This window comes from Ammospiza caudacuta, chromosome Z (genome assembly GCF_027887145.1).
Source record: "Ammospiza caudacuta isolate bAmmCau1 chromosome Z, bAmmCau1.pri, whole genome shotgun sequence".
Taxonomy (NCBI): Eukaryota; Metazoa; Chordata; class Aves; order Passeriformes; family Passerellidae; genus Ammospiza; species Ammospiza caudacuta.
The window spans coordinates 76291545-76314856 of record NC_080632.1 but is presented as its reverse complement, the minus strand read 5'-3'; the positions used below and the strand labels follow the sequence as shown (position 1 = coordinate 76314856).

The following is a 23312-nucleotide window of genomic DNA, read 5'->3' as shown; positions in this document are numbered from 1 at the left end:
TTAGATATATGTATATTTCAAAGGATGGAGAAATAAGAAATTTTTAACCAGGGATTATAGTCAAATGATGAATCTCAAATAACTTTAGAGGTTACATTTATCCCTCATTTTTTACTTATTTACCTGTATCATATTCACCAATGCATTGCTGAATCGCAAAACATTTTAAAAGCTGCCTCGGGGAGAAATCTACTATTATAGAAATGTTTCCTTCTTTCCTTTATATTGCTGATAGTTTACAGCACAATCCTCATGTGTGTAAAGCATTGTTGTGGAACATTAGTTGATTTAAAATTTGTGCCAATAAATAAGATTAAATGTTATCAATTTTACGTAAATGTAAATCAAATTAACTGTTATGTAATAAAAGATGTAAGTCAAAGCAACCTATAAAGATGTACCAAACTGAATGCCATATTAAAAGATGAGGGATTCCACCTGATACTTTCACAATATAGAAAATGCCAACAGTAATAACACCTGATTTTTAACTTAATTAGAGTGAATTAAGAAATTATCTGAATAATGTGTCTGATTGTGGAATTCATCAGCAGATCACACAGTCATTTGATGTAATTTTATCCATCTGTTATCATGTTTTAGGTCTTACACTTAAACTGGACATTTTTCTGGCCATATACACAGCTCATCACTTTTAGTCATAAGGAAAGTTCCTCCCTTTTTTTGCTATTGCAAATTTGAAAATAACGTTTCCATTCTTTCAGCATATTCTCTAACGTAGATATTTAAACTTTTCATAAAGCAGTATCTAAATTATTCCTTATATTTTATTTTTGAGGATTCCTCTAGTTTCTTTGAAAACACCTACACCAAGTAATACAGAGTCAGAAAAGAGTGGAACTAAGAAGAAGAGTCTTAAGGATAATAGATCTGAAAATGAAGTGCCCACTTGCAGGGATGATAAAACTCTTGTCATTGATGCATGGCAAGCAGCAGTAACAGCAGTATCAGATATGGTATGGAATGTTTTATTTACTTAAAGATTTCTGGATTGTACAGTCAAAGCCCCCCCATTCAGTAGGCAGTCTAAACACATCATCTTTGCACTGTTTATCTCAGTTTCATATGTCTTGCTCCACCATTGATATTTCCATTTAATATGTTTGTAGTTCTATGAGGAAAATGTTGGAGTGTGTGTTTTCAGGACCTCCATGTTTATAACGGAGCCTTTCATTCCATTACTGAGAAATATTTGAAATGTTGCCTCTATGTATCTTCTTCCATCGTAAACTCTTCTCTTATCCCGCAATAGAAGTGTGAGAAGATGGATTAAGTTTAATCCTGTGATGCAGTGTTTGCTCAAACCTTTCATATGTTCAGACCCTATGGTTACATTCTTTTTTCTATATAGCTTAAAGTAAATTAGGTAAGATTTTCAAATGGTTGGTTTCTAGGTTAGATTCTCTTTGATCATTTAAAAGAAATTAATTTCTGCCCCTTTATCATGCCCCTTTATCTAGCAAGCTCTAGGCTTGCTTTGTGTACTGTTGATTCTTGCTTTTCTAACGTTTTCCCCAAGCACAGACAGTGGCTGCAAGAATTAAACTCAGTATGGCTCTGTCTTGTGTTTTTGCTGCAGAATTTTATTTTTGATAAATAATCAAAATTTATTCAAGTAGTTAAAATATCTCCTTTGTTTTTTTAATGTGTCTGCTTCTCATCAAGTACTTTCAGCAAGCATAGGTTATTTAAAACAGTAGTTGCACAGAGCTGATACTATGCACTGTACTATGTGTGACTGTGGTGTCAAGGTAACAGCTGAAATAGAGTTTAGAGAAATGGAGGAAGAAAATGAACGTCAGCTAAAACAGAAATCTTCAAAATCTTCAAAAGTGGCTGGGAGAGATACCAAAGCTGCCAAAACTGCATCTTCGAAATCACCTCCTAAAAAAAAAGGTATTTAAAATGCAGGCTTTGTTTTAGCAGTGCTTGAAATAACTGAAATGTAAATATGTGAATAATACAGAAATTAATAACCCAACATATTTAATTTAGATATAATTTCTCTTTTAAAATGTGACGTCAGTATAAAAAGCTGATAGTGATAAATGAGGGGAAAGGCATTTGAATGGCAATTGCATTTGTTTAAACATGTGTAGTTTTTATATGTAAAAGTAAATATTCTAAATGGGAAGTAAATATTATTTTTTCTTCATGTTCTGCATTGGAATGGAACAGTTAAAGCTAGTTTATCAAGTAAAATAAGTTATGCCTATTTGACTGCTGAAGTCCTAAAAAAGAGCAGATTCCTATTGAGGTAGGTTTTGCACATAGGCCTGGCAAGAATCTATCCCACCAGGTGAAAACACAAAATTTATTTCCAAGAGAGCAAAAGCAGGCAGTGTGCTGGAAGAAGTTGTGGCATTCAAGGCTGTTTATACATTTTCTGACAACTATTTCTTTGTGCAGATAGTAGTTTATGTAATCTTCACCTTTTGGCTGTAATATATCATAATTTCATTAGGAAGCAATGCCTGTAGCCTAAACTTTTGTATCTTCTGTTAAGATATTCTATATAACAAGAGAGAAGTTCAGGCCCTGTAGGTATAGGGTAGCCTGAAATTTGTATACTCCAAATTAGAAAGCCGTAACTGCAGAGTTATTGTGCATAACACAGTTGACTTTTTTCTTTGGCAGAAGTTTCTTTTGCACTGTGCTCAGTTCTCTCTCTCTCTGGTTATTTCTGCCCATACAGAGTGAGCAGAAGCTTAGCCTTGCAAATACTTAGCCAGTTGTGAGCCCCAGGGAGCCTTAGGCATAGTTTAGCATCTCAGTTTAGCCAAGAGAGTAGCAGATTCTCTCACTTCTAGAGAAGTTTTGTGATAAATCTCAGCAGCTGTTGCATGCTGGTTTGAAGTTTATGAATTGCTTATTGGAACCAAATTTTTGTTGAGACCTGGTACAAGATTATCTGAAATCAGAAAACCAGAACTGCAGCCAGAAAGCTGTGTCTTCTTCCTAGTAGACGATGAGGTATGAACTGATGGATTTGTGACTGAAGTATTGACTTTGATTTAATTTCAAATACAGTGTTACTGCAGTGTTCCTGTAACACGAGAGCTCTCAAGGACGGAGCTGTGGGCTGGTAACAGAGTGATACATCTTACCACATGTAGTTTTATCACTTCTAGAACTGACCATTTGTTTTGTGTTGACCTTATGTATCATGCAGATATCATTATGTTTTTTCTGTAACATCTCCATCTGCTCTTCTTCTAGGACATAGCAATTAAAATATTTTAATTTTGTTGAGTAATAGAAATTCTGTGTGGCTACAGAATTTCGTGCAATCTCTAAAAACATGATAAAATACCTTTATCTGTTCATAGATAAGTAAGTCAAAACAAGGTGGAAGTGCAGGTTTGAAGGGGCATGAAATAACAGATCTCCTTTTTCTTTCTGTTTTTTTTTTTTTTTTTTTTTATTTTAATAGCATAATTCTTTTCACTTCTTTGATGGTAACTACTACCATAACATATTTACTATAGTTTGTTAAATTTGAATTTATTCCAGAAGAAACAAGTATTATTCAAAAGACATTTATTTGTGTTCTGGTTGCAAAAAATAGGTAAATACTAGGATAAAACAGGACATTCTGACCATCTAGGATCAAATGAGAGGCACACTTATTCAGTCATGATTTTCCACTCAGAAATACATTTTAGGATGTTATTTAACAAACTTTAGTACAGTTGTATATGCTGGGGTATTTATATGCAGTGTTAACCTTAGCATGACTTGCAGACGTAAATTACATTTGGCAGCTGAGTATCCACCTTTGCATTCTCATAAATGGTCACATCAAGTAAGGTGGAAAATGTAATTTTTTACAATACACAATTTTTTCATGATACAAGCAAGCAAATCTAAAGACTGAGAGGTCTGTTTTCCTGCAGGAGCAAAAGCCACTCCAGCTCCTATAGACCCAGAAGAATTAAGGAAAGAAGAACTGGCAGTTAAAATAAAGCAAGAATATTTCAGTGCCTTGAAACAGGAGGGTATGTTACTATTTGGTTACTTATATTAGTTCAGACCCTATGGTTGATTGGATGATTGTTATTCCTAATTTGACTATGTGATTGTTATTCCTAATTTGACTAGTATGCTAGTCAAAACTAACCAGAGACAGTAGGCAAAATGGATGGATAAGAAAGAAAAAGAATGAGAGTCAGTCATGTCTGGAGAAATAAGGAAATACTTTTAGTGTGCTAATCATCAGTCATTCTGTGGTAAATATACTAAAGGGAGTAATATTATTTTCATTCCTTTTGTCTTCTGTATAATTTAATCTAATTTAATTGTCATGACTAAGCAAATATTCATCCTGAGAGTAAAGATTTTGCATAAGTTGTTACTCATACTTCAATATTCAATTGAATTGGATTCAGTATTTGAAATGTTTTGTTCTGGGAAAGAATGTTTTGCCATTTGCATATTTTGATTTTTTTTTCTCTGATTCCCTCCTCTTCAAGCAATATGGGATTCAAGCAGCAGGACATAGATTTTGTTTGTTCTTCCAAACTGCTTTATGAACAGACTCTTCGAAAACTTACATATTGCTCAGGCATTCTGTCTCTTTTTCTGTCTTACCCAATAACTTTCAAACAAAATGATTCATTTCAGCCAAAAGGAGATGTTTGAAGAAAGAAGTCCCAAATTGAAAATGGTTTGAGAATTTTTTTTAAAGATAGGTTTAGACTAGAAGAAAGACTGTTTTGTCATTAAAGGGAAGACAGAACCCAGCTTTTATTGTTTCTATTTGGCAACTGTTGGCAAGCTCATCATCACATGGTACCTCTTTGGTGGGCTACCTATTGCGTAGTATTTTATTATGAAAAATAGAGGACAAACAGCAGTTATTGAGCAAACCACAAACTCATAAGGTTTCTTTAGATCCAGTTGGACCAAATGCTTGTACATCTACATCTTTGATCATGGTTTAATACAAAAGCAGTTCAAGAATAAAATTGCCAAATGAGATGAATAGTAATACGTTGAAGATCATGCATGAACATGAATTTTAGTAATTCATTAACATGTATTTTTTTTCTCTTGACATTGCTTCATTTTCATCCTATATTTAATAAAAAACCTCAAGAACCTAAGGCTGGCTGAGCATGCTGAACTCTTTCCTATTTGCACAGGCACATAGCTGGTATTTGAGAATTATAGTTTTGCTTGCAGCTTTGTTATCCAGTTACCTTTCGGGAACTTGTGGTTTTCATTTATGCAGATACCTAGAGTCTAGCAAAAGCACTAGTTGTGTATAGTTGCTAAGTTTTTAACATTGATTTAATATTTAATTTCTCTGTTGCAACAATGTACCTTGCCTTTTATTCTGTTAGTGGTAAGAGAGCAGTTTTATCAGTCGTCTATGCAGTACCTATCTCTGAAAATACAGGGAGACAAAAATTGTCATGCACTTACCTCTGTAACATACTGATAGCAGTTGCTCAAAGAACATGTACAGAAGCCACAATTACATCAGGCCTTAACAGTACTACAGAAAAGTGACTAGCCAGGCAGCAAGTATCCTCTAAGGTACTTTTAGCTAAAACAGTTAAATATGCTGAACTTTAGGTGCTTAGATGGAGAACATTCCTCACATTTTATAAATATTATTCATTATGATTTTACCATTTAAACAGAGGCAGCCACAAAATCTCGGCTAGAACTTGTAAAAGAAAAAGCTTTAGCATTTCTTGAGGATCTAAAGTTTAAAGCAGAAGAGGCTTATAAAGATATGGAAAAGTGGCTTGGATCCACCTTCTTGGAGGAAAGATCAAGGTAACATGTATAAATTTTAAGCAGGATTTTTTTGGGGTCTTTTTTTTAACCTAGATTAAGGTAGTAAATAGAGAAGTAATTTAGAAAAAATGTAGAAAATAATAATTTCATGTAGTGGTATCTTAGAAACCTGACTGCTACTAACTCATTTCTTGGCTGATTAAAAGGTTCTGCTTGTAGCTGTAAAGGTAATTATCATGGTATGCTATTTTTCTTGACTACAGGTTTAGCAGATTGCTGAGCAGACAATCAGTTATTCCATTCATTAGAAAGCTCTGTATCATTTCAGTAGCTTCTTTCCTGTTTTTTACACACACTGGAAAGCTCCATCTTTTGTTCTTATCACCACGTATTACATTTCTCAAAATTATTTCAAGGACCATTAAAAAAAGTTCTCCTTCACAGTTTTTTTCTGTCCTAGTAAATAAAATGTACTTGGGATCACTATAGCACTTTAGACTATCTGACATAGAATGACCAATGTCTGTATTATTAAATGGCTTTTCCTCTCTAAAGGAAAGGAGTGGCTTTGCCTTTTACAAAGTATTTCTGGCCTCTACTAACTTTTGAATATAGCTGGGACAGTGCTGCTTGATCCATGTCAGGGCATGACCAAGAAGAGAGGCATAAATGGAAGATGTGAAGGCTTTAACAGGCAATAGCTCAGAGGCAAAGCTGCTTCCTTCCAGCCAGTTTTATTTGCTCTCCTGATGTGCTAACAAAGACACAGTATTTAAGGAATATCATATCCTTTGACCTGACACTCCAAGCCAAATCTGCAAAGACATCAGCTGATGTCTGTCCCTGTATAAATTGTACTCATTGCACTCGAAGGAGGAGATTGTGCCTCTCCAGTATGCCAGCCTAGGAAGTGCTTTCGTATTTTTCCACCAGGTCTCTTCTGTGTCTTAGATCTGACTTTGTATAAATTTCTGGCTGCAGTCAAAGGACTTCTTGCAGCCACAGGAAGAGTAGACTTCATAATGATTTTGGTAGTTACAGAATCCACACAGAGGGTTTGAAATTCTTACTTTAGGAAAACTTTAAAATCATAAGCATATTAAAATTCAAAGCCATGTTGTTAACACTGTGTATTATACTCATGAGTGTCTTCATTTATGTTTTCAGTGTTGAAAGACTGGTAGAGGTTGCACGACATCATATTGAGAGTGCTAGCAAAATCTTATATGAAATGACTTTAGAAGGAACAGATTTCTTCATCAATGGTGATGTAAAAATGGTTCCTGACCCTATTCCTGACCCTGATCCTCCACCAGAATTTCAACGCATAGAAACCTCTGAAAGCAGTACTCTAACTATTTCGCAGCTTACTACACTTCATACACAGTTTCTGCAGCTGGCACCTAAAGGTAAGAAATTTTTTCCTTTTAACTCCCAAAGGACTGTTGATTATCTACTTAAAATCTAGAGTAATTGGGAGCTTAGTCAGTTGTCTGTATTGCTAAACATAACATTAGTTATCTATATTGTTAAAGATTGTACTACAGTTAAAGATCCTGCTGCATAAAAAAGCAAAGTCATAGTGAGGGGATATTGAAAATGTGAAATAACAGACCAGTTGAAAGCTTTTAATGGCTTTCCTAGGGGTTTTTATTGTCAAGACTACATGTTTAGTATTCCTCTAACAGGTGTCTCAGTAATAGGTTTTCAGTACAGTGTATATCATGCTTGCTTTACTTAAATATGCAAGTTTTATTTTTTTTTACTAATTGAGAGCTCAGTGAACTCAGGCTATATTATTTTAAAACACAATTTTTAAATTATCAGTATTTTCATAGAACTATTATATAGAGTCTATTATAAATATTAACCATTATGTTCTTCAAATCAATGTGTGCCTGTTGTCTGGGTGGTTTGCAAGCATTAGCTCAGACATGGAATTTTTTTTTTAGCATGCATTTTTAAACATGCATTTTTTGTATGTCTACCCCCTAATTATGGGAGCTTAAGTCTTAGGAAGCCTAAAAAACTTGCAATAATTTTTGGGACTGTATAAATGTTACAAAGTTACTTAGGTAAGGCAGTTTTAAACTGAGATGGGAAGTAGTTACATGTGTATTTGCAGAGTGTTTTATTATCAGTGTTCCATATTAAAATTATAATGTTAGTATTATTGCCACTAAGACTGTGAAATACAATGTGTAAACAAGTGCTTACAATTCAAGATCTAACTCTTCCAGTGTAATAAGGCCACAAAGGCACAATGAAGTCGAGTTTAATTCTTTATTGGGAAATTCTTTTCATGTATATTTATAGAGCAATTCCAATTTCTGCTCTCTTTTTTGCATATAAAACCACTTTAGGGAGAAAGATCTTTACAGTTTTCCTGTAGAGAGAGGCATATTCATCTTACCTCTAGTGTAGGAATGTGTGTGTAAGCATTTCAAAATCTCCTGTAGAGACCTCTTCTGCAGATAGTAATGCATATATAATACAACATGAAACTAAAAATCTATATGTTTGTAATCATTTACAGTGCTATAGAAGTGAAACACAGATACCAGTTTAATTGGCATTTTCACTTAAAAGGTTTTTTTTTTGTTTTAGATCATTCATGATTAAGATACTTAAAACAAAAAAAATTGTCTATTGCAAACTTTAATATTCTTGACATATTTAGGACAGAGCAACTATTTTCTTTGTAAATTTATAATAATTAGCAAAAAACCAATTGAAGTCTTTATCATTCTACAGTATTTCCCTTTTGATTGTATTATATTCCCTAAAATCACCCAACATTACTTGCGTGACTATCTGAAAAAGGGAATTTTTTGCCTTAGCAGTCAAGAGGCTGTCAAAGAATGCTGTTGCTTGTTCTCTGAGGCAATGGGAAAGAATTATTGTTCAAAATAAGGTCCCATACCTGATGTAATTATCTTCTTCTGGTGACTATTACCTTTTTTGGATAGCTGAATTAGGATGGAAGGCACAAGCTATGCAAGTCATCTTTAAAATACTTCCTCCCGTCTCTTATTTTAAGACTGCATAAATCACATCCTAGGTTTCCTAAGGTGATCACTTCACTTCATTATGGACTCCTTTCTTTCCTAAAACATCAGGAAAATTTTTCATAGGCTTCTGTCTCCCCTTTTTCAATAGAATGTTCAAGAGAAAATACACATCTCAGTAGTTAGTCCCTCACTGAACGAAAGGGGGAAAAACACTAAAGCACCCTGCACAGCAGCAGTGAAATTGTTGAACAGCATCTCTAAAGGAGATACCAAAAAGTAACAAACAAGCCCCTGCCTTGGAGAACCTCCAAACAGATCTAGATTTGCTGCCAAACATCATATTTTTTCTTATTCTTACCTACCCCAGCATATCTCTCAGCATTCATAGTGGAAATTCACATAAAAAAGCACACAGAGCACAGGCTATTTGACAAGTCTAAATAGAATAAACCTACCAATCTCCTTGTACTAGAATAAGTAGTAGTGAACAATAAATTTCCTGAAGTTGTTCTGAAAATTGGAATTTTTAGGCTTTTCTAAAGCATCATGGAGATTACATGAAGCATATTTTTACTTAGAAATGCAAACAAAGAGCAACAAAGGAGGGGGGATTATATTAGAAGAAATTACCATGTAAACAGGTTTGTCACAAGATATTTGGTACCTGTCAAAAGGAAATGTTTTCAAAATATATTTAACAAATTGCCAAAATTAAAACTAAAAGTGGGAGTGCCAGTATACTTAAAAAATGTTTGATATTCATGGAAGAATTCTTATGAAACAGTTTTGTGTTTCCTAGGAATCTAAAATTTTAAAGAACTACCGATTCTTCACAGACAACTTTGTGCTGTCCTGCACACTTGGCTCTCCATGGAAGCAAATTATTCTCCATTCTAAGCACCAACGGACATAAAAACAGCCTGTGCTGGACCTTCCTACCTACTGACAGCCGTTCATTTGAGAAAAAAGTTTATTTCTTGTTTTATTATTATCCCAAGTACTGTTGTCCAAAGTCAATATGAATCTGCACTAATTAGTTTCACTAACTCTTTGATGAAGTTTTTAACAGTGCTCTAATATATTACCTTCAGAGTGCTTTCTCATAGGAACAGCTGTGACGACTCTTAAATGGAGCTAATAACATTCAATTTTTCTGTTTTCTCTCTTACAGTCTTTTTGAATGCATGCTTTTCTTATCAAAAAAATTAAAATATTCATTAGATCTCATCCCCTTTGATTCCCTTGAGCACTATGATCTTCTATAACCACATCTCTTGTCATTTTATTAGCACACATATGGAATGTCTCAGTTTTCTTCTAAAGCTGTTTCAGAGAATGCAATTTGGGTATGGTTTTGCAATACAAACAGATCAAAGTAGATTCTATGCCAGATTTGTTCTCTATCTTATGACTGAATCACACAAGAGCATTTTAATTTTTTTTCTTTTTCATAGGCATGATCCTTATGAACCTTCAGTATAATTATGGAAGTGATTCTATAATTAGATAGAACAGACACCAGTCTGGTTTAAAAAAATTCTATATCCAATAACCAAAAATGTTTAAAATGCTTTTTTATAAAACTATCAAATAGTCTGCTAAGATGTAAGCATAAGAGACAACCAATGGCCATATTGCATTGCTGTGTGTTTTCAAATTGTGAACTTGTGAATTGAGTTTTACTGTATTGGTAGATTTGGAGCAGACAGTTATAATAAAGTGTGCAGTAGCTCAGCTGAAATGTTACCTTTTCAATGTAATTTTTTTTTTTAGTCAGGATTATAGGATGACCTTGGATAATATCTACAGATTATGCTTTCTTTCCCCAAGCACTATTGTTGTAGAAACAATTGAAGAATAGTAATTGCCTGACTTTGATGCAAATAGAGACTGAAGTCCATATGAGAGCATAGGAATAGTTTCGTCATCTCTAACTTACATCTTTTAAAGACTATTTAACTTCAATGTGTTTTTTGAGACTTGAAAATATGAAAGTTTTAAGTTTGTGAACAGAGGACGTATCTCTTTTTAGGTGAAAACTTAGTAATTCTACCACTAGTTTAATTTATATGTTATGTCTCTTACTAAGTCATGTATGGTATTTAATTTCAGAAATTTGTGGAACATATTTAACATGTTTGTATATGTTTCTGTGCATTTGAATATATAATATATATATGTATATATATATAATTTGAAGATTTCAGTCAGCACGGCAGAGGATCTCTCACCCCTCACTACATCTCTGCAGCAACTAAAATAGCTTAATTCTCAGTGCTTCTAAGTTTAAAATCCCAATTCTTGCCAGTTAGCAAAGACTGGACATATAGCAGCACCAGTAATAATTAGTGAGTATGAAAATTGTGCAAATATTTACAAGTGAAATTGACTGTAGGGAGTGATGAGTCTGTCAACTTGGATGAAAAGTATCATGTTTTTGAGACTCCTATCTTTTTCACATAAGGGTAGAAGTATCCCATATTACTATCTTTTAGAGTCTTTAAGTTAAAAGAATATAATTCAGCCTTCAGGGTTTATTTCACTCATTCACTCTACAGAGTCTGGTGTATAATTTGCAAGGGATTATTATCCAAATCTTTAGTCAGGAACTGCTATGGAAACATTTTTCTCATTGAAAATAGCAGGGAATATTAATCTGTTCAAATGTTTTGATAAAATTTGATGATGAGGGAATAAATGGTAACATAATTTTCATCTCTAGTATAAGTTTACAATCTCTTAATACTTTGTTACCTGTGTAAGTGTATAATCTGAATGTTTAATAGAGACTTACTACTTCATCACTTTATGGAAATATTTTTATACAGTGCCTATAGAAAATACTCTGCTGACTGGGGTATCATTAAGAAATAGTCTCTTTTGTATATCTGCCTTAATAACCGAGGGATAGTGATTGCTCTTTAAATGTCACAGGTTCCATTTAAAATGTCACAGTCCTGGTTCACAGGGTCTAGTGTAAACTTAAGCTGTTGCCATTTATCATGCTCCTTTTTAAAAGTTTTGGGTTTCTTTTCTGTTTTCAGTTTCACTAGTGGTCATAATACCTTCACTAAATAATTTTTTTGCCTTTTTTTGAAGTTCTGCACTGTTTATTGAAACATATGAAAGCTTGCCAGTCACTGTGTGTATCAGGGAATGATACTGCCTTTTAAGAATATTTTAATGAAAAATAATTCTACCTAATGTAGCTTTTCCAACATTGGTTTTCTTCTTGATTTCGTTTGATAACAAACTTAATGTGAAGAAGTTGCTTCATAAATTGCTTCATATGTAGTACAGGCTGGCTTCCTTTTGTATCCTCCTTTCTATGGCATCACTGCAACAGATCCCACCTTTTTCTATATTCCCAGTTTCTCCATGTCAATTTAAAAAAAATGTTGGAAACACTGAAGGCCAATCTTACAGGGAGTATTATCCCTGATAGTGGATCACAGGTCTACTCTGATCCCTATTTCCCTAATCAACAGCACATTTCCACAGGTTTCCTTATGCCTAAAAAGAAGCAGGAGGCACTCTAGAGGTGTTAAAATGTTTTTGTTCCTTATACCCTTTTTACTTCTCAAGTTGCAGGTCCATTTTTCCAACCCTCCACCTCTTTTCACCTTACCTTGTGATTTTGTGTCTGCCTAAGTTTTTTAATCTTTACTGTGTGTTAGGAATATTTCTCTTCTTCTTTGCAGTTCTGTTTATGGCACCTGGGCACATGTCAGAAAAACCTCCTGGGACAGTTCATTTTGCTGTCCACAGCTGCTACCTCAGATTTTAGGTTCTTTACAAGAATCATTCACATTGGAAATGTATTTAAACTGCATGTTTCTTACTTCTCATATTAATATTATGGTCTTTCAGGATGCTTAGAGTAGAATGGAAAAAACTGTCACTTTTTTCAACAATGGGAACAATCCATTCCCACAAATCATATAGTATATATATATATATAAAAATTTCCTCCTTCTTTTAAAGTAGAAAAGAGTGGCATACAAAAACTCTTTTTCTCAAGACCTTTTAAAGCACTAGAAATAGCATTTCTCTCTGTGATTAGTTTTATGTACTCATTAATTTTGGTTCTTGACGTACACAGCGCAGTAAGGAGAGAGAGTCAGATTTTAAGTCATCTGTAGGGTGTTACTTTTGTTATTTCCCAGTGAACAAATAGATTTCCCACTTTATTGCTTCCATCCTGCATGCATTTTCTCTTGCTTATTTATTGCTTTCTTTTCGAAGACCTATAATTATGGCAATGGTACACTAAAAGAATCACTAAATTGCTGGCCAAAAGTAGGAGATAAATGGGATCTAGAAATATAATTTTTAAAATGTCAGCCTATGGGATTTGCTCCTACAAAACACAAGATTGACTATCTTCAGAACAACTGGGGAAAAGTTCAGAACAATCTCAGAGCATTAAGAACACATATACAGTTCTGAAAGCAGTAATAATATCATTTGCAGGCATACACATTTTAAGAAGATCATGTCAGCTACTACATTAAGCATCTTAGGCATTCTGTGTCAGGTTTTTGATTATGTATTTACAGACTTACTCCAAGTTAACATTTCTGCTAATGCCAGGTATGAATGGACATTATAATGAGTTTATAGTAAGTGACTTCAGCAGTATTTTCTGGAGATGTTTTGCCTAAAGGACCATTCTGAATTCCTCTTCATAACTTTGCTCTTCCCTGTTTCAAAAATAGCATTGATGCTGCGGCACTTCATGGGTTGCATACTCTGACAAACTTCTAATAGTCAAAATCAAAACTGACCATTTCTTACAAGAATCCTTCGTAGCGTTCAATTGATTTAAGAGTAGATCTGCTTTCCTTGTTCTCTTTCATGGCTGTTCATTTCAAGTCACATTCTAGTTCCAAATTAACAAGATAAAAATGGACTAAAAAATAAAAGATACAGCTGATATTTTATCAAATAAAAATTATTTTATATTTAGTTGTTTCTTTTTAAATTATAGCCATAAAAGCACTGAAGCAATTTAAAAGCAAGACTAATTCTTCTAGCAACAGAGAAGTTGGTGACAGAGGGAAAGAGAAGAAAGATTTGGAACGTCAGAAAACAAAGAGGAATCATCAGTTTCCAAAAATATGGCTAACAAAATACTCCTGGTTAAAATATGATGAAGAAAGAGGAATAATGTTTTGTGTACCATGTCGTAAACATAATGTGGATTTGGGGGAGAATATCCATAATTTTTGTTCTGGCACTGATGACTTCAAACTTGAATTTATAAACACACACCAGAGTAGTGAAGCTCATGCTTGGGCTACCTGCATGGAAGCTGCCAGTTCTGCTTCACCAGATACAGCTTCTGCTGAGCAGATGTTGAAGAGCATGAACTCCATAACATTGGGTAGAGTAGAAAATATTTTTAGAAGATATCATGCTATTGCTAAATCTGGCTCTCCCTATACAGACCCTGATGGAATGGACAAACCACATAAACTTTAACATGACCTTTCTCAGGCATGTCCTTCTGAAGACTTCCCTACAGAGGCAGAACAGATCCATCTTCCCATTCCTGATTATTAATTGCATGAATTAGTCGTCCCATAACAAGTACTCTTACAGACAGGAAGTGATTAGTACGCTTCACAGCTTGAACTACTTTTTATTTCCCTGTAAGAATATTTTTAAGGGTTGCCATAAGATTACTGTATCTTGATTTTTTTAGTCTAGGAGCTGAGAATGAGTATGGTTTAGAGAATATTTACTTTCATAATTCTACATATTCTAAATGCGCCTTTCTACTTTGTAATTTCAAAAGGTAAAGCATACCAACAGAATATATTTTTGCCATCAAGGAAATAGCAATGATTTATATCAGAAAATAGCTAAAATGAAATCATTAAAGACCCTTCTTGGTTCCTCCAACAGCAAATGAAGATTTACTAGAGGTAATATGGGAGAAATTAATATGAGGCCGCTCACCTTTGAATCAATCATGAGCTAAATCAAGATAACTCTACTTTCAATTTAAAATGTATGTAGTAATACCAATACCCCACACCCTACTGTACTCTCAGCTCTGCTCTGTACTGTATGCTATGCTGTGCTATATCACACAAATGCACACATATATGTATGTACAGTCTCTTTGCTGTTTTGCATAGATGTTCATGCTTCTTCTGGGTATAAATAATGTGTCAGAAATTGAGTAGGTTTTGAAGAAATGCCTCATTAAAGCATATTGGTCCGCTCCAGTAGAGTTAATCTGTGTCAGAAATAGAAATCAGTACTGTGCATTGTATAAAATATCTGAACTTGTGATTTTGCAGTCAAAAAAAAATGTTTAGATGTACTTTGCCTAATAAGCAACAGGGTATATATTTCATGGATTACCTTATTAAATATGTGGCTTGTTATATATTAGAATTGTGGATTCAAGAATTTTCTTTTAAATCGCATAATACCAAGAGGGTTCTTTTCCCTCAAAGTTTTCAAATGGAGATTTCTAACTATGTTGAGATTAGAAAAAGTTTGAAAATGTGTCCTAAGGATGTCCAACAGGTGAAAACAAAAAAAAGAAAGAAAGAAAAACCAAAAAATGGTGGTTCTGTATCTGTAACATTAAACTCACCTCCACGATGCAGGGCAGGGGCATTTTTTCTCATACTCTTCATCCATGAAACTAGTGGAATTCCTTCAACCTCACATCTCAGGAGTTATATTCTAAGCCTGTGATTATTTGTGCTGCTTTCTTTTGGGCAGTCTTTAGTTTACATTTATCCTTCTTGATCTAGAATTTCTGAAGTTGTATTATAGCAGAGGCCTTAACATCTGGGAAAAAAAAAGGATTATTTCCAATTACTTCCCATGTACTTTCTCATATTATTGTAGTCTGCTATAATTCTTAGAGACTTTTCTGTAGAAATTTTACTTTAGCAGTAAGATTCCCTTTGGGACATTCATTCAGTTCATTATGTCAGCCCAGTGGGGCACTTGACATTTATCTTTATTAGATAGTGTCCTTTTATTCTGGAGTTTATCTCAAATTTTTAAAGTTCACTTTGAATTCTAATCTTGCTCTCCAATGTGCTAGCAGTCTGCTGCTGAATTGTTTTATGTACATTGCAATAAATGCGTCAATTTGTGCAGTCCATTTCCAGAAAGTACTTTGATCTGTTTCTGGTGAAACCTACTGACCCTGATCATCTCTCCAGGTTTTCAAAATCTACATGAATACTGATTCTTTTTACAAGATGCCTGCTGCTCCTTCTAATTAAAAATGTTTAATTTTCTATTCAGTCTCCTACATTATTCAACTGAAACTTATTAGGTTTGGTTTCTTTTATTTTGTACTTATAAAAGGATTTTGTAAAGAGCATACCTGTTTTGAAATGAGTCTTTCTAAGTGGAAAAAGCCAGTTCTGGGAATTGTCTTCCTTTTTCCTTCCTAGGGGACATTATTTTCTTTCACTGCTTGCAGTGTACCATTTGCAGACACCAGTATTCTTTTCTGGGTACCATCTGTGTTGCTGCCCACTCTCAGCATCTCTCCATTATTATGGAGCACTGATAGCCCTTGAGATTAAATGATGAATCACCTATTGTCTGGTATTGTAATCAGATACTCAAAACCAGTTCTGTTCTCTGTAATATATACCCAAATCCACTAAGTCTAAACAAAGATCCTAAAAACACAGTGATGAACATATTTCATCCCTCATGTTTATGTGGGATTTCCTTCTGAGACTCCCTCCTTTCTCCTACATATATCAGTAGGAGGAATTAAGTTGGTCCATTTGGAACTACTATAACTTAGGAATTATCCCTCATCAGATGTTTCAGGAGGAGGTAGTAAAGTAAAAGAAATAGCCCTACAGCACATCAGGAATTCTATAGTTAATATAAACAATTACATAGTTTATGTAAATTGTGATTTAGATTGCAATCCTTTAATCCCATCTCAGACATTAGTTTTGATGCAAGTTCTTGAAATTCTATGTCCCTCAGATACTTTCAGCGTATGTTTCTGAAGTCATGTAGCTGCAAAAAAGTGATATTAGGATATTAGTATCCTTTTAGAATTCTGTGAAGAAAATAAAAATTAAATTTCTTTTCAGGAAGTCAGAAAATCATAAGACATACAGGAACTACATCTTTTATTTTCATGTAGGGAGATCATGGTGGGAATTGAACAGTTTAAAACATAAGATAGTGTGACAGAAAGCCAGTGATCAAATGGAAAGGGAAATGTTTTGCAAAAATTATTCACTGGGCTCTTTATGATAAAGCACTGGTAGTGCAAAGAAGATGTAAAAATTTTCCCTGATGTTTTTTGTTGTTCACTGGCTTCTTCATGCACCATAGCCTGTTTTCCTTGTGAATCACTAAAATGTTACCTGGCTTATGGAATCTTAGAGGAAGTGTCCCAGTAATGATGGTCCAGTGATGCAGGCTTCATTGTGCTATATGAAAATAATCTGATTCCTGAGGATTGAATTTTTAATGAAAAAAACAAATTTCTGTTTACCCTAAATTGATTATATAAGCAATCCAAGGTGCTTCAGGAAACAGCACATGATATGCTGTTCTTCTAAAAACATCTTTATAGAAGATGTTCTTTCTCAATGCACATAACTCAAAAGCTTTCAAGACATCAGAACACTGTTACCAGTCTGACTATTTTTTCCCCAGCTTTTGCTTTCATGCTGAAATTTGGGGGAGGATATGAAGGCTTCAAGTCCAGGGGTTTCTCCCTTCCTTCTTTCTGTCCCAACAGACCCAAATCTATTTTTGTCTTCTCTCCAAGTTTATATACATGTAGGATTTCTCTGCTGTATTAAGATGTGCTGAGGGCATTAATCCTAGTTTTCCTGATTGGAGATAAACAGGTCTACAGAGGTGCAGACTATTCATTCAAATTGGCAACTTGATTTTGAATAATGACACAATGAAATTAATACTCAAGCAGGTTATTTATATTCCTATCACATATCTTTTTCATAAAATTTAATTACGCTTCACTGTTTCACTTCAAACAAAGTGTCTTAGCCATAGAATGTGCACAGCTTTGCCTTTTCAAATGGACAAGAAGTTTGACTGGAAAAAGGAAAAAAATAATTAAGTCTTCCCAGCATTTCACTGATTGTGTTTGCTTTTAAAGGTAATCTGAAAAGTCCTGTTTTGATGCCATGGAATTGATCACAACCTGACCAAATAGGCTTTGTCTCTCAAAATTTAAATAGCTTCAAACTTATTTTACATTTTTTGTTGTTACTGCAGAGGTTTTGCAGTGAACTCTCAGTGACCCAGCAAAGTCAGTTTCTGAAATAAGAGATTCATTTCTGTTTTTAATTTTTTTTTTACATTATTTTGTGCTTTGATTCCATGAAGCACAAAATTTGAATTTTCTGTTTGCTCATGAGCAAATCTATTCCTGCTTTAAAAAATCTACTCCTGCTGCACTTAACTGATTTTTTTCTTAGGATTGCTTTAAAAATAAAATTAACAGAGCTATTTCTAACTCCCACATGTGAATTCGGAGAAGATTTTCAAACAGTTGAATTTTGTTTCAGAATTCAACAGACAACAGTGCATGTTTTCTACCCTATCCTCTAGTTTACGTTTGCTTTAGAGAGGGAAGATGGATTTATGATTGATTAAAATAAAGCAAAGTGGAAGAAAATGTTGGTAGGTATTCAGTACACATAACTCTGAGAGATTGGTGTCTGTGAATGCTCATTAACTGTCAGTGCAGACCATACGAGGATAGATTAGTGATCTTAATGCAGATCAGGACATGTACCAGAAGAATTGCAGTGCAGTGAAATATTATAAGTTTTGCTATTAGATGGGTCACATATGATTAATTTTAAATAAGGAGATTTTGTGTTTGGTTTGAAAAATATTAGCATTATCAATAGTGCATAATAGGAAAGTAAGTAACTTTCTCATATTGCCGTTAAATTTTTTAACAGAAGAGGTTTATTTAAAGTCTAAACATATTTCTATATTGATTTTTATCAGGTTTTGTACTAAAGAAAGTATTTATTGAAACTGTTAGTGGCTTGGTTAATTTGAATCTTGGAATAAATTGCTACCCTGATGCATGGAAGAACTTAACATTTGCAGATGTAAGTGAACTCCTATATTCTCTTCGACTGGGATATTGGTTTGTGCAGAAGATGCAGCATTGTCCTTAGTATGAAGCATTGTCCTTAAAATGAAGATAATAATATTATAGGATATTATCAGTTTTTCTTTAAAATTCTTCTGTTTCACTAGGGAAGGATTGTGGAAGTCACAGTGCCAGACATTTTGTCAGCACTTTATTTATTTACAATTTGCAAGTTATATCAATTCTTAAGACACCATCCAAGGTTTTCTGATTAGGAAACATGAAAACTTTCAAATGCTCCATACTGAATTAATTTCTCTTTCAGATTCAATCAGATGTAGGTAAACCTGCAGACTGAAAATATTTACTTGTGTTAGCATATTTTAGTAACTATTTCTCACAACAAACCATGATTCACATTAAGATTTTAATTGGATTTCACATGATTTCATCACTTACTAATATATTCTTTACACAGATGAAGTGCATGAGTAAAACATTTTAATGTTAAAGTGGTATAGTTGCAGTAATTTAAGTGAAAACTAAGCACATCTGTCATCTTAAATGTATAAAACCTAATCTCAGCACAGGAAATCAATTATCCAAAGAAAGCTATGAGTCAAATATTCTCTATTAATAGACCAAATGGGCATGTATCCCATGTTCTGTATTCTTTGAGAACTTTTAATGTTAATAAATCTTACCTTTATTTAAATAATAGAATTTTCTTTCCTTAAAAGGACCAGTTTTAAATGAAACTTTAAAATTTATCGTGGAAGCATGAGCTTACTTAATAAAGGAAATTCTCAAGCCCAAATAAATGCCTATTTGGGCACTCAGAGTGTTTATTTAGAGCAATATCCACTGCACATGGCAGTCAGCACACAGTGGCCTGTGGCCTATTTTGTTTTGTTAAAACTCACTGCAGAACCTTGTTCATCCTGTCCAGGAAGTACCTAAGGATACATAGGATATCGAAAGACTGTTTATGTACACATTTGACAATATTTGCTGTTTTGGTTTTGTAGTTAGAAAAACTGGCGTGTGAATTCACGGTGAACTCACATCTCACTGACTGGCGCAGATTCTTGCTGGCAGCAGCGCAGCCTTGGCCAGTGCCGTCTGTGACGCAGCTCCTCCAAACACTGCATGGCTTCAAGTCTCTTGATGTCACTGGATCAGGCTTCGTTACACAGGAACACTATTTACAGGTTATCAGCCTTTTAATTTTTCAATCAAAATTTATTTTGTTAAACTCCCTGAATTGAATGATATGTTGTTTGGCTTACTCGCCTTGAGAAACTCAGTCTGAATTTTAAATGCTTTTTGTCTGAGGGAGCTTTGTATTGAAAAGTGTTTTCAGGAACTTGATGGCCTAATATGTATCTTGTCCATAGTTCCACAAATCAGGCTAATTAAACATACTTTAAACTTGATTTTCCTACTTTTACCATAAATTAATCTCAAGTGAAAATCCTTTCTGTTTTAAAGAAACCATTCTGTGTGCGCTTTGATGACTATTAACTTACTTGACACTGAATAAGATAATTTGCTCCAAGCAAAAGTAAGGATTTCAGTTTCATCTCATCAGCTGCATTTTAATTAAATGTTTCTAGATTTTTTCCAATAATTAATTTTCTCAAGATCATTCTTCAAGCCTTGAATGCATGGAAAATCATAAAATTCTTTGATCATTTTTCTGAAGACAACTTCTGTTTGAATTATGACATAGTTCAGCAAGGTTTTTCAGAAAGAGTATTATGAATACATTTTTGTTTCTTTAGCAAAATTCTGCTAATTTTCACTTACTTTTACTTTTCATTTTACTGCTGGTTCACTCTCTTGGCTATACTAGCTGTAAGTATCATATATATACACATATAGATGTGTGTAGATATTCCAGTTTTGCCAGTTTCTGGTTTTGTTTGATATTAAATATAATTTTCCAACACTTCTGAACAAATTTCATAGAAACTTTATTGTAATTTGTTCTCCACTCACCTAGCATTAGTTTTTAAAAAAGACTAAATAAAGGCTGTGTTAGTCCAGAGGCCTGTAGTTTTCAGACTTTAATTAATTTAAAACTTCCAGGAGCACCTGCCAATCCCTTCCCACCACAGACTTTCTAAGAAACAAATTCTGCAAGGCCAGGAAACCCACAAAAAATACAAGTCTATATGCATTTATTTTTTCTATTGTTGTAAGTTTTGCTGAAGAGTTTGCAAATAAGCTAGCAGTTACAAGACATGCAGACTGAGAATGTACATTTTTATCATACGATCCTATTTCAAGTATAATATTAACCAAGCACTTAATTTAATCACTTCAGTATTACAAGGTAGTAAATATGCAGTAAACAGCTGGTTTGAATAACCTTCCACTGGGAATTTGAGCTGCTTCACCTGTCCTCCCTCTTTGCACCTACACTGGTAAACTACACAGTGCTGGGGCCCATCTCCAGGTAATGGTGGTGGGTTGTCCCTGCTGTGATGTTGTTTGTACAGCCTGGTGTGGTTTCACACAGGTGAATTTTTCTGTTGGAAGTTTGTTCATACCTATCCAGATCTAGCTGATCCTTCCTATGTCTAGAGTCTAGTACTACAGAATTGGTTCTGAGCACTTTTAATTTACAGTTGTAGCTCTGTCTCTCTGACACCCATTGCATCTTGTTGGGAGCAGGCAAGCATGGGGAGAGCCGCGGCTCCATCCTTCATCACACTGAATTGTATGGACATTTTCTTTTAAAAGTAAAGTCTGGACAAAAGCTGTAGGGATTAGCGAAGGATATCCTCAAAGGAAGAAATCAGAGTATGCATAGAAACTCCATATCATATTATGCTTCTTCAGCAGCATAGATTTACAACTACTTAGTTAATTTTCACTTTTTTCAAAAGCATACATTCACTTCTATCCTATTTGATTTTCAGTAACTTCTCAAATATCTGTTACAACATACAAACAACAAATTATAATTATTGTCGTCGTTGTATATGAATAAGAAATTCAGTTTGATTAAGTCCAGAAATTAGGCTCTTAGTAACCTGTGTGTTGAACAGCTAGAGTATAAAGACTACCTTATTTCAGTGTGTGAAAATAAACAAACTTATTTATTTATTTATTAAATCAGGTGGGCTTATGGTTTAATGGAAACGAAGATCTAAGCATAACAGAAAGTTGTGAAGAACCTGAGTCTTCAGAAAGGCTAAAACACCTCACAGAGGTAACTGAAAACATAGATATTTTGAAAAAAATCACTATTCAAACATGATAGGTCTCATTTTAGAATTTTTTGGGTCTCTTTTTTTCAATAAGTGCTGCATTTTTTTTTATTTTTTTTTCAGGTCAAGTGGTGCTTCACAATAATGTAGAGAGGAATCTAAGAGTCAGCCCTGAGCATTCTAAATCATAGTCTGCTCAGAAAGACTTAATTACTCCTATTCTTTTTTGAATGACATTAATTTTGCTACACAGCAACCAGCTTTGTAAAGAATGGGAGGCAAATGATCACTGCATCTGAGCACGTAGATTTTTCCATGAAAGAGAGGGCTAATAATAATCTGAATATAAAAAATGCTTTGAACATATTTGTCATGATACAAGGTTGTATTAATTTCTATCTTTTCTGCGAAACTCAATTTCTATTTCCTTGAATTACTTAACACACATTTATGATTTATCACAGCCTTGATTTGCACAGTCTCAACATGCTCTTAAGTATAGTAGCTCTTATTAGCAGTACTGTATTATTACTGTATTTCATGCTTTTCTCTACAGTCCTTGATTTGTATTTCATTTAAATCCACTTACAGAAATTAATTTGCTTATTTTTGCCCTTTTATAGTTTTTCTTCCTTTTATTTGCGGATACCAAAAAAGACCCTGCTCTGCTGGACTATATTGAGATGCTGCTTTATTTCGCCTCCCACTCTGATCCAGTTGAAGGTGTATACAGAGCACTTAGCATTGTTACTGGAGCATATATTCACAGAAAAAGGAAAGCTTCCCTTCCGTGTGTGGTAAAATATCACAGAAAAATACTAGAGAATAGTAGTAGTACTTTCAATTTATAAATTGCCCAGATTTCTCTATATTTGCTTATCCTGGGTAACTCCAGTTCTTATAAGTAGTCTCACTGAATAGGAACATTGCATTGGTAATAATACTCAGAAGGATTCTTTCAAAAGTTTGGAAATTTGCTTGCCATTAATGAAAGTTTAAGATACTTACTGGTGATTACTCCTTGTGCATATGAATGGAAGTAATTATTTTGCTTAATTGACCAGCCATCAGTCCCTTGGAATTAAACAGCAGTATGACTCACAGTAATGTTATGTCATGATGTAAGACCTGGTCTTACTTTATTTTCCACTTACTTTATTGTTGTTGGTCTTACTTTATTTTCACTACGTTTCTTTGGGGTATTCAGACACATTTTTG

General features: G+C 33.9%; 1 protein-coding gene across 1 annotated transcript in view; it reads left to right on the top strand.

Annotated features, from left to right (window-relative positions):
* SPEF2 (sperm flagellar 2) overlaps positions 1 to 23312 on the top strand; it is a 124593-nt gene that overhangs the window by 42091 nt on the left and 59190 nt on the right. Inside the window, exons 23-27 of the mRNA XM_058823982.1 lie at positions 800 to 977; positions 1773 to 1917; positions 3918 to 4019; positions 5670 to 5808; positions 6937 to 7178. Of these exons, the coding sequence (XP_058679965.1) occupies positions 800 to 977; positions 1773 to 1917; positions 3918 to 4019; positions 5670 to 5808; positions 6937 to 7178 (806 nt within the window). The remainder of the gene's footprint in view (positions 1 to 799; positions 978 to 1772; positions 1918 to 3917; positions 4020 to 5669; positions 5809 to 6936; positions 7179 to 23312) is intronic.